General features: G+C 41.5%; 2 protein-coding genes across 2 annotated transcripts; both read left to right on the top strand.

Moving 5' to 3' along the window:
• Positions 1-2,047: 2,047 nt before the first annotated feature.
• On the top strand, positions 2,048-4,675 carry LOC138527572 (carbohydrate sulfotransferase 8-like). The gene has a single exon (XM_069638833.1). It carries the CDS (start codon positions 2,054-2,056, stop codon positions 2,933-2,935), a length of 882 nt encoding a protein of 293 aa, XP_069494934.1. The 5' UTR covers positions 2,048-2,053; the 3' UTR covers positions 2,936-4,675.
• Positions 4,676-4,812: 137 nt separating this feature from the next.
• On the top strand, positions 4,813-7,656 carry LOC138527571 (carbohydrate sulfotransferase 8-like). The gene has a single exon (XM_069638832.1). The coding sequence runs from the start codon at positions 5,032-5,034 to the stop codon at positions 5,911-5,913; it is 882 nt and encodes a 293-aa protein (XP_069494933.1). The 5' UTR covers positions 4,813-5,031; the 3' UTR covers positions 5,914-7,656.
• Positions 7,657-11,718: the final 4,062 nt, after the last annotated feature.

Below are 11,718 nucleotides of genomic sequence, written 5' to 3'. Positions count from 1 at the left end.
AACCAAAAGGCTAGCTAGCCCCAAGACCCGACATTAGCGTACCCCCGGATCTTTTCCAGACCTAGTAACACCCATAGAAACGCCCTCCAAGGTATTGCGTTTTATAATCTGCTTGGAGATATGGGCGATAAGTGTCAGACATGCAGAGTTTGGACCTTAAGAACCAGTTTATAAAAAGCGGGCTGAATCAGAACAGGCGATGGATGTTCCAAACGGAAAGGCAAGCATGTTTAGGACGAGCGTGCAACTCTCGACTTCACTGACAGGACAATTTGGTTCTTGAACTGGTGTGCAAACATGACAGGAGGCAAGGTGAACTCTAGCTGAACCCACTCTTAAGATCAAGATAAGGTTTCCATCATAGATAGTGCTTTAGCTGCTCCAGAGGGAAGCTCAACCCAGTAAACATCACTTGTGTATTCTATCAAGTCAATTACTCCTGTTGATCTGGAAAGCATCTGGAGCAATTAGTGTTATCAGTGATAAGCAGGGCACTGTTATTTTTCTATGTGTAATTTTTGGGATAGCATTGTTTTAAAAGTGTTTTATAAGAAATGTCTATTTGGTCATTGTAAAGCGAGGGAGAAATCCTGAAAAAAGCTTGTTTTAAAGGAAAGATAATTTGATTTAATGATACCGTTTGTACGATTTATTTTTTTCTTCCTTGCTTTTTATGGGAGAATTTCCCCATTCCCCACTGCTTTCCGCACTGCCCCACTCCCCTGCTTTCATTTTTCTAATTTAATTTTAACCCTATTGCCTGTCCACTTGGTACAATGTTTTTTAGATTCTCCCTATTATCAAAGACATTGGGCCTCATTACGAGTCCGGCGGTAGCCATGCCAGAAAAACCGTCTGGCTGCCGCTGGATTTGTGGGGATTTACCGGATCCGGACTTGCCGAAATTGCCAGGGAATTACAGGAGTTTTACAGTACGGTAATTCCAGAGCCGGCATTCTGTAAATCCCCATTCCTGTGGAGTCCCATAGGACTCCATGGGATTGAGGAAGTGGAAACACCGGCACCATGTGGTTTATGGTGCCGGTGTTTCCGCGTCCGGCTGCGGCCGGTGGCGTTACACCCACTAGGTCAGACCTGGCAGGTGTAACACTACATGGCCACAGAACTTGTAGTTAGCCGGTCCAGAAAAAGGAGCAAGTACGGTTTTACCGGCACCTTTAAATCCGAACCGGTTAATTTGTAAGGAGACCCATTAAAAAACCTTTTGACATGTAACTTTCCTCTTTTGAAGTTCTACAGAACAATGCGTCAGCTGGGAATGTAATTAAGCACACAATTAATGTCTATGGTACTGGCGCATTGTATTCCAATCGTTACTCATTGTTCTTTGTTAATAGGTTGTTACTGGAAATATACACTCCATTAAATCACACCGGGCAAAGCCACCCAGATTATATTCATAATAAAAACGAAGTTTTGCAACCGACATAAAGAAGAAAATAATCTGACAAACGATGTTGCATTCGTTTTATTTCTCTCTGTCCTACTTTCCGAGTCTCTTTGAGATCTTATCTTCGCTTTACAGGTTAAGAAGGTCAATGTAAATACAGATCTCCGCTGTGTTTTCTATTTTATCTTCATTTAAATGCACCATTCTGTTCTTGTGTACAGCGCTTTAGTGAAAAGGTTTAAATACAAATTAAATAAATACAAATATGTGGACAACTATACACGGATGCTAACATGTAGGGTCTTAATTACATATTAGGAGCTTTTTCCGGAATTGGCCAAAGCAGAGAGGCTGGATTGTCATTAACCCGATGGGCTTCAAAGTCAGTTGTGATAGATTACCATGGTACATTGATTAAAGGATGCTGTCATTAGGAAACACATGTAAACGTTTTATAGAAATGTTACCATGGAACTTCCGATAAAGTGTGTTCTTAATACAAAGTGGTCAGCAGAAAGGACTCTGAAGTCAATGTTTAGCTGTTAAAGTGTATTAGGAATCTCACATCACATTCTTACTTGACTTTGAGTTATATGCTACAAATCCTGTCTAAAAGCAGATTTCCTAAACCTAACTCATCAAATGTACTCTTTTTTTCGAACATCTTCTCTTCCAGGGCCAACACAGAACTGGCAGTTGGTTCAACTCCATCGCAAGCACATGTTAAATTCCATGTGCATGAAATATAACCTGACAAATTCAACCCTTGGTCTGAGTCAGAAGACTGCCAGACAGATATTTGTGGAGGAAACCCACAAGGTACTCTACTGCGAGGTGCCCAAGACGGGCTGTTCCAATTGGAAGAGGATCCTTCTTCTCCTCCGTTCGAATGAGCGCATAGATCCCAGTGAAATCAGCCATGCCTTTGTTCACAATACAAGCTTGCTTAGGAGGCTTACAAGCTATCCCCACGCCACGCAGACGGAAATGCTAAGAAACTACACAAAGGTGATGTTCACCCGAGACCCTTTCCAGAGGCTGATTTCAGCTTACAAAAATAAGTTCCTCCACTCGGAGGGCAGTGGATACTATAGCAAAGTCATTGCACGAAAAATTAAGAAGCTCTTCGGTAGTTCTAGCAGCCTCAATGACTCTGTGACCTTCGAGGAATTTGTACGCTATGTCTTGCATGAAAACCCCAAGTATGCCGACACCCACTGGGATCTGTCTACAAACCTGTGCAGTCCCTGTTACATTCAATACAGCATTCTTGGGAAGTTTGAGACTCTGAACGAAGACTCTGCCCAGGTTTTGAAGCGCATCGGCGCTCCCTCGTATTTGCATTTCCCCAACATCAGGCAGCACGCCGATGAAGTTCAAACAAGCATGGACATGACCAAACGCTATTTCAGAAACCTAAGCAGTGATCAACGGGAGTCTTTCATGGACAAATTCAATCTGGATTTTACCTTGTTCAATTATCCCATTTATATCACAAATGAAACATTTCAGGATATTTCATAGGGAATGTGGGATCTCAAATCTCCATCCTTATTGTGATGGACTAGACGCTGATTTTATTTTTACAGTATTGTGGTAATCTGTGTATGTTATGTTTATGGGCATGATAAAACAAAACATGAGGTCTTGCCACTCAAATATTATTCACACATGGGTTCAGTGGGAATCACAACTATAAACCAACAAGAGGAACCCATGTACCACTAAAATGGCGAGGAAATTTGGAGAAAAAAACAATAAGAAAAAAATAAAGAGGGTAAAGATATCACTACAAAATCACAAACAATAAAAGCAAACTAAAACAAGAGTTTATCAAGCAATCATTACACAATTCTGGGATAAACACTTCCATCCACATTCTTACTACAATCACACAACAAACACTAAAGGTATCTCAGACATAAAGTTCACATGTTCAGTTCTGTTAAAAAACACAGGTAATACATACCAATCGGTGCCATCCTAACACATACTGTGTGCCGCTGCTATAACTCTTGTGGCAGCGCAAATATTTCAAGTTTACATACACGATACACGCTAGTATATGAAAAAACGTATTTGTTTCCAATGGTCACTGGCACATAGCGCAGTTATTAGTGCCAACTCGAGTTTCGACCTAGGGCAAGATTAATTTTAAAAAAGCCTGACCTTCTTCAGGGCAGAGAAAATTGTTCGGTGAGGTGGACAAGAATCATTGTCATGATCACGCTCTTTAAAATAGAAACAAACAACCAATCTGACAACAGGAAAACCAAAGTGATATTCAGAGTTCAACATGCCGGTATAAAAGACTAACCTCGTAATGAGGCCCAATGTTTTTTAGATTCTCCCTATTATCAAAGACATTGGGCCTCATTACAAGTCCGGCGGTAGCCGTGCCAGTAAAACCGGCTGGCTGTCACTGGACTCGTGGGGATTTACCAGATCCGGAACTTCCCGAAATTACCAGGGCATTACAGCCCCGGTGATCTGGTAATTCCAGAGCCGGCATTCTGTAAATCCCCATAGACTTCATGGGATTGGGAAATTGGAAACACCGGTACCATGGGGTTAATGGTGCCGGTGTTTCCGCTTCTGTCTGCAGCCGGTCGCATTGCTCCCGCCAGGTCAGACCTGGCGGGTGGAACACCACATAGCCACAGATCTTGTAGTTAGCCGTTCCCGAAAACGGTGCTGGTACGTTTTTACCGGCACCGTTATATCCCCGGACCGGTTAACTTGTAATGAGGCCCATTATTTAAAAAAACCTTTTGACATGTAACTTTCCTCTTTTGAAGTTCTACAGAACAATCGCCAGCTAGAAATGGAATTAAGCACACAAGTAATGTCTATGGTACTGGCGCATTGTATTCCAATCGTTACTCATTGTTCTTTGTCAATAGATTGTTACTAGAAATACACACTCCATTAAATCACACCGAGCAAAGCCACCCGGATTATATTCACAATAAAACCCAAGTTTTGCAACCGACATAAAGAAGAAAATAATCTGACAAAGGAGGCTGCATTCGCTCTATTTCTCTCCGCCCTACTTCCCGGGTCTCTTTGAGACCTTCTCTTCTCCTAAATCCCGGGTCTCTTTGAGACCTTCTCTTCTCTTTACTGGTTAAGAAGGTCAATGTAAATACAGATCTCCGCTGCGCTTCTATTTCATCTTCATTTAAATGCATCGTTCTGCTCTTGTGTGCAGCGCATTGGTGTAAAGGTCTATGTACAAATTAAATAAATACAACTATACGCGAATGCTAACATGTAGGGTCTTAATTACATATTAGGAGCTTTTTCCAAAATTGGCCAAAGCAGAGAGGCTGGATTGTCATTAACCCGATGGGCTTCAAAGCCAGTTGTGATAGATTACCATTGTACATTTATTAAAGGATGACGTGATTAGGAAACACGTGTAAACGTGTTATAGAAATGTTACCATGGAACTTCCGATAAAGTGTGTTCTTAATACAAAGTGGTCAGAGGAAAGGACTCTGAAGTCAATGTTTAGCTGTTAAACTGTATTAGGAATCTCACATCACATTCTTACTTGACTTTGAGTTATATGCTACAAATCCTGTCTAAAAGCAGATTTCCTAAACCTAACTCATCAAATGTACTCTTTTTTACGAACATCTTCTCTTCCAGGGCCGACACAGAACTGGCAGTTGATTCAACTTCATCGCAAGAACATGTTAAATTCCATGTGCATGAAATATAACCTGACAAATTCAACCCTTGGTCTGAGTCGGAAGACTGCCAGGCAGATATTTGTGGAGGAAACCCACAAGGTACTCTACTGCGAGGTGCCCAAGACGGGCTGTTCCAATTGGAAGAGGATCCTTTTACTCCTTCGTTCTAATGAGCACATAGATCCCAGTGAAATCAGCCATGCCTTTGTTCACAATACAAGCTTGCTTAGGAGGCTTACGAGCTATCCCCGCGCCACACAGACGGAAATGCTAAGAAACTACACAAAGGTGATGTTCACCCGAGACCCTTTCCAGAGGCTGATTTCAGCTTACAAAAATAAGTTCCTCCACTCGGAGGGCAGTGGATACTATAGCAAAGTCATTGCACGAAAAATTAAGAAGCTCTTCGGTTGTTCTAGCAGCCTCAATGACTCTGTGACCTTCGAGGAATTTGTACGCTATGTCTTGCATGAAAACCCCAAGTATGCCGACATCCACTGGGATCTGTCTACAAACCTGTGCAGTCCCTGTTACATTCAATACAGCATTCTTGGGAAGTTTGAGACTCTGAACGAAGACTCTGCCCAGGTTTTGAAGCGCATCGGCGCTCCCTCGTATTTGCATTTCCCCAACATCAGGCAGTACGCCGATGAAGTTCAAACAAGCATGGACATGACCAAACGTTATTTCAGAAACCTAAGCAGTGATCAACGGGAGTCTTTCGTGGACAAATTCAATCTGGATTTTACCTTGTTCAATTATCCCATTTATATCACAAATGAAACATTTCAGGATATTTCATAGGGAATGTGGGATCTCAAATCTCCATCCTTATTGTGATGGACTAGACGCTGATTTTATTTTTACAGTATTGTGGTAATCTGTGTATGTTATGTTTATGGGCATGATAAAACAAAACATGAGGTCTTGCCACTCAAATATTATTCACACATGGGTTCAGTGGGAATCACAACTATAAACCAACAAGAGGAACCCATGTACCACTAAAATGGCGAGGAAATTTGGAGAAAAAAAACAATAAGAGAAAAAAATAAAGAGGGTAAAGATATCACTACAAAATCACAAACAATAAAAGCAAACTAAAACAAGAGTTTATCAAGCAATCATTACACAATTCTGGGGTAAACACTTCCATCCACATTCTTACTACAATCACACAACAAACACTAAAGGTATCTCAGACATAAAGTTTACATGTTCAGTTCTGTTAAAAAACACAGGTAATACATACCAATCGGTGCCATCCTAACACATACTGTGTGCCGCTGCTATAACTCTTGTGGCAGCGCAAATATTTCAAGTTTACATACACGATACACGCTAGTATATGAAAAAACTTATTTGTTTCCAATGGTCACTGGCACATAGCGCAGTTATTAGTGCCAACTCGAGTTTCGACCTAGGGCAAGATTAATTTTAAAAAAGCCTGACCTTCTTCAGGGCAGAGAAAATTGTTCGGTGAGGTGGACAAGAATCATTGTCATGATCACGCTCTTTAAAATAGAAACAAACAACCAATCTTACAACAGGAAAAGCAAAGTGATATTCAGAGTTCAACATGCCGGTATAAAAGACTAACCTCGTAATGAGGCCCAATGTTTTTTAGATTCTCCCTATTATCAAAGACATTGGGCCTCATTACAAGTCCGGCGGTAGCCGTGCCAGTAAAACCGGCTGGCTGTCACTGGACTCGTGAGGATTTACCGGATCCGGAACTTCCCGAAATTACCGGGGCATTACAGCCCCGGTGATCTGGTAATTCCAGAGCCGGCATTCTGTAAATCCCCATAGACTTCATGGGATTGGGAAATTGGAAACACCGGTACCATGGGGTTAATGGTGCCGGTGTTTCCGCTTCTGTCTGCAGCCGGTCGCGTTGCTCCCGCCAGGTCAGACCTGGCGGGTGGAACACCACATAGCCACAGATCTTGTAGTTAGCCGTTCCCGAAAACGGTGCTGGTACGTTTTTACCGGCACCGTTATATCCCCGGACCGGTTAACTTGTAATGAGGCCCATTATTTAAAAAAACCTTTTGACATGTAACTTTCCTCTTTTGAAGTTCTACAGAACAATCGCCAGCTAGGAATGGAATTAAGCACACAAGTAATGTCTATGGTACTGGCGCATTGTATTCCAATCGTTACTCATTGTTCTTTGTCAATAGATTGTTACTAGAAATACACACTCCATTAAATCACACCGAGCAAAGCCACCCGGATTATATTCACAATAAAACCCAAGTTTTGCAACCGACATAAAGAAGAAAATAATCTGACAAAGGAGGCTGCATTCGCTCTATTTCTCTCCGCCCTACTTCCCGGGTCTCTTTGAGACCTTCTCTTCTCCTAAATCCCGGGTCTCTTTGAGACCTTCTCTTCTCTTTACTGGTTAAGAAGGTCAATGTAAATACAGATCTCCGCTGCGCTTCTATTTCATCTTCATTTAAATGCATCGTTCTGCTCTTGTGTGCAGCGCATTGGTGTAAAGGTCTATGTACAAATTAAATAAATACAACTATACGCGAATGCTAACATGTAGGGTCTTAATTACATATTAGGAGCTTTTTCCAAAATTGGCCAAAGCAGAGAGGCTGGATTGTCATTAACCCGATGGGCTTCAAAGCCAGTTGTGATAGATTACCATTGTACATTTATTAAAGGATGACGTGATTAGGAAACACGTGTAAACGTGTTATAGAAATGTTACCATGGAACTTCCGATAAAGTGTGTTCTTAATACAAAGTGGTCAGAGGAAAGGACTCTGAAGTCAATGTTTAGCTGTTAAACTGTATTAGGAATCTCACACCACATTCTTACTTGACTTTGAGTTATATGCTACAAATCCTGTCTAAAAGCAGATTTCCTAAACCTAACTCATCAAATGTACTCTTTTTTTCGAACATCTTCTCTTCCAGGGCCGACACAGAACTGGCAGTTGATTCAACTTCATCGCAAGAACATGTTAAATTCCATGTGCATGAAATATAACCTGACAAATTCAACCCTTGGTCTGAGTCGGAAGACTGCCAGGCAGATATTTGTGGAGGAAACCCACAAGGTACTCTACTGCGAGGTGCCCAAGACGGGCTGTTCCAATTGGAAGAGGATCCTTTTACTCCTTAGTTCTAATGAGCACATAGATCCCAGTGAAATCAGCCATGCCTTTGTTCACAATACAAGCTTGCTTGGGAGGCTTACGAGCTATCCCCGCGCCACACAGACGGAAATGCTAAGAAACTACACAAAGGTGATGTTCACCCGAGACCCTTTCCAGAGGCTGATTTCAGCTTACAAAAATAAGTTCCTCCACTCGGAGGGCAGTGGATACTATAGCAAAGTCATTGCACGAAAAATTAAGAAGCTCTTCGGTAGTTCTAGCAGCCTCAACATATCCTTAGCAAATTAACTATTAAAAGAAACCATTCAATTTTTTAAATAATAAACCACGTGTCTTGTAAATTCACAATTAACATTTGATGACCCAACGCAATGTTAAGTTATATTCACAAGAAATCCTTCTAGTAAATTCTCTATGTAAGAAAAAAACATTAAAGGGCCCAAGAGGCCAATTTAGAATCCCAACAATGAGAAGGTGAATGCCATCATACAATGTAAAAAGCCAGCATGTTTCAAAATCAGAACAATAGTCTGGTGGCGAGTGTCTCTGTACAATGGACTCAACAAAAGAATGTGACCTAGATTCCGACCCGTTTAAACAATAGGGCCACTGTCATCAATTTGAATCTGCCTGGCTCCTTGAGTCACTCTGACCCAGAGAAGACACATATAATCTTAGGGATATTAACCCCCAACTCGAACCTATCAGAGAGTTGGAGGATATTTTGGGAGAAAAAGGATATTGAAGGGATATCTTCCCTTTGTAGCAAATAAACCCAAGAGGGTGCACAGGCTAGGTTCTATGTTCATTTATCAGCCTTTTTTTGGTCAGTACTTTTTGCTGACAATTTTGTGCAGAAAAAAATCTCTGAATTGTTTTTTTTAAGGGGGGTTCCACCAAACCCCCCTTCCCTATTATTTATTTCTTATACACCACCCCACCTTAGAAGTTATATGTCCTCACCCCCAGCATATTTTCAAAGATTTTTTTTGGGAGAATGTTTTCGGCAAGAAGTGCTGCGAAAGAAAAAGGGCGGTGAACGTCGTACCATAGTCAAGCAATTGACAAAACTCACACCCTATTTAATTTACGATTGAGATCCTGCAATGGCCGCTTCCCTAGCGTTCAGCCAGCCCACTACACATACCCAGGGATAAAAGGCTGTTGACTCCTAGATTACTTTGTGATAATGACCAAGGATTGGAGTAGGGTAGATATATTTGAAGTATTGAATTCTCATGTCAGTGATCATCAAACGTCATCTATTAACCTCAACTCTGCAATGAATTGCCATCTAAATGTAGATAACACATCAAGAGCTGAGGCTAGAACGATTTCACTATAAAGTCATTAGACGGCCAAAAATCGTGGGGCAAGAAAAGAAGCCATGAATCTCCAACTCCATTTTGAGTAATTTACAGATCTGTAGCTACAATGCTGCAAATGATTATATTATTAGGGAGATTGAAGAGCTCACTGATAATCTCCTTCCACATTTTACCTGTGAAGCCCGTAAAGTTAAAAGAAATAACATTAAATAGGGTTAAGTGGTATGATGAGGACTTCAGGGCCGCCAAGAGGCAGTTACTGGCTTGCCTTAAAACTGACTTCGTAGTGGATAAGGTACAACTTAGTAAGTGTAGATTCGATTATAAAAAGTTGGTCTTAGACAAGAAAAATGTTTTTGTTGGGACGTTGCGGTACCTTCTGATGCAGGCATTTCATAATGGTGACGCTACAGATTTTTGGGAATCTCGGCGGTGGAAGCAAGTGGGGATGGGATGCTTCACTGGTATATCACCGCAGACGCCTGGCGGAAGCATTTTTCGGGTTTATGCATTGGCTCTATAGCACATGTAAATACTGCCCTTGCAGAGGCAAATATCACATCAGATGAATCTTCAAGGGAGGGCGGTCTCCACTTAACCAGAGCAGGAAGTGTGTAAAACTCTGTGTGCTCAGTAGAGTGGTAAAGAACCAGGCCTGATGGAATTCCCATCGACTTCTATAAAGAGGAATTGTGGGGATGGGCCCCGTTTTTATTGAAATTATTTAACGCAATCCTTACGTTGAAATCTGGACCTCCCTCTTGGCAATCTGTTTTGATTGTCCCTATATAGTAGAAAGGGGGTAGAGATTTTTCCTGGGAATTACAGACCCGTTTCGCTTCTAGACAGCATTGATAAAATATTTGCTAAAACAGTTCTGGTTCACTTACGAGCCTGGGTGAACGAAAATAATATTATTAGCGACCTCCAGACAGGCTTTCAAAAGAATAAAAGTACAATAGCTCAAAGCTTCCGATTGCTCCTGTTGATTCAACAGTACACAGTTTTGAAAGGAATTAAATTATATGAAGATTTTGTAGACCTAAAAACTGCATTCAATCGTGTGTCTCTGGAAGTTTTATGGCAAGTCCTAAAGAAAAGAAAAGCACCCTGCCATTTCATTTCTGTAATTCTGGCACTGTACAGCAATAATGAAGCAGTGGTGAGCTATGGCCTGTCCGGGGAAGTCACTGAAGTCTTTGGAGTACTGAAGGGTGTGAGGCAAGGTTTTCACCTTGCGTCATTGTTGTTCTGCATTTATCTGGAAGAGATTACTGTGCCTCTGATACAGGAGTCTTTGGATTGTCCTAGAACAGGTGCAGAGATGATGCAGTGTTGCTAGCCACTACCCCTTGTGGCCTGAAATCAAACCTGGGTATTTTTGTAAGAAAATTTGAAGAGCTTAATCTTAGATTAAATATTGAGAAAACAAAGGTTTTGGTTTTCAGGACGAGGAATATTAGGCATCGTAAGCTTGTTATTAGCACAAAGGGGGAAAGACTGGAACAGGTCCGATCTTTGACTATCTTGGAATTAGATTCCATGAGAACGGACTTTGGACTGCCCACTTAGATAAGGCCTGTAAAACTCGGGGAAAATACGCAGATGTACATAGAATTTTCCATGTTAGACACGGTAGGGGGGCAACTGCCCCAGCCCTAGAACTGTACCGTAAACAAGCTTTCCCCACAAGCCTCGATGGTGCACAACTGTGGGGCAATGTGAATCCGAAAACGTTGGATGGAATAGAAAATAAACAATTGAAGAAACTCCTCCAGATACCGTCAGGCTTCCCGAATGTACTGCTGCATCTGGAGATGGATGTGTACCCGATTGGCGATCAGGTTGCTTTAAACCCTGTACTGTATTGGTTAAGGCTATGGAGTACTGAAGGACTTGATAAATATTGGGATGCTATGAATAATGTGTTGGTTTTAGAAGGGGTTAAGAGTGTCCCTTGGCACTCTATTGTTAGGGGTGATAAATGTAGGCTAAAGTAAAAAGCAACTATCCTAACCAGGACTAGATTAGTGGAAGCAGTAAGTATGTTAAAATTGGGCCCAAATTACTTAGCATGCAAGTTAGAATTTGGTCAAGAAGACTTTCTGGACTATTTTGAGTCCATGGTGTGTGCATGCCTC

This window comes from Ambystoma mexicanum, chromosome 14 (assembly GCF_040938575.1).
Source record: "Ambystoma mexicanum isolate Mex_15411 chromosome 14, UKY_AmexF1_1, whole genome shotgun sequence".
Taxonomy (NCBI): Eukaryota; Metazoa; Chordata; class Amphibia; order Caudata; family Ambystomatidae; genus Ambystoma; species Ambystoma mexicanum.
The sequence above is the reverse complement of the archived record's forward strand: the minus strand, read 5'-3'. Positions and strand labels throughout refer to the sequence as shown.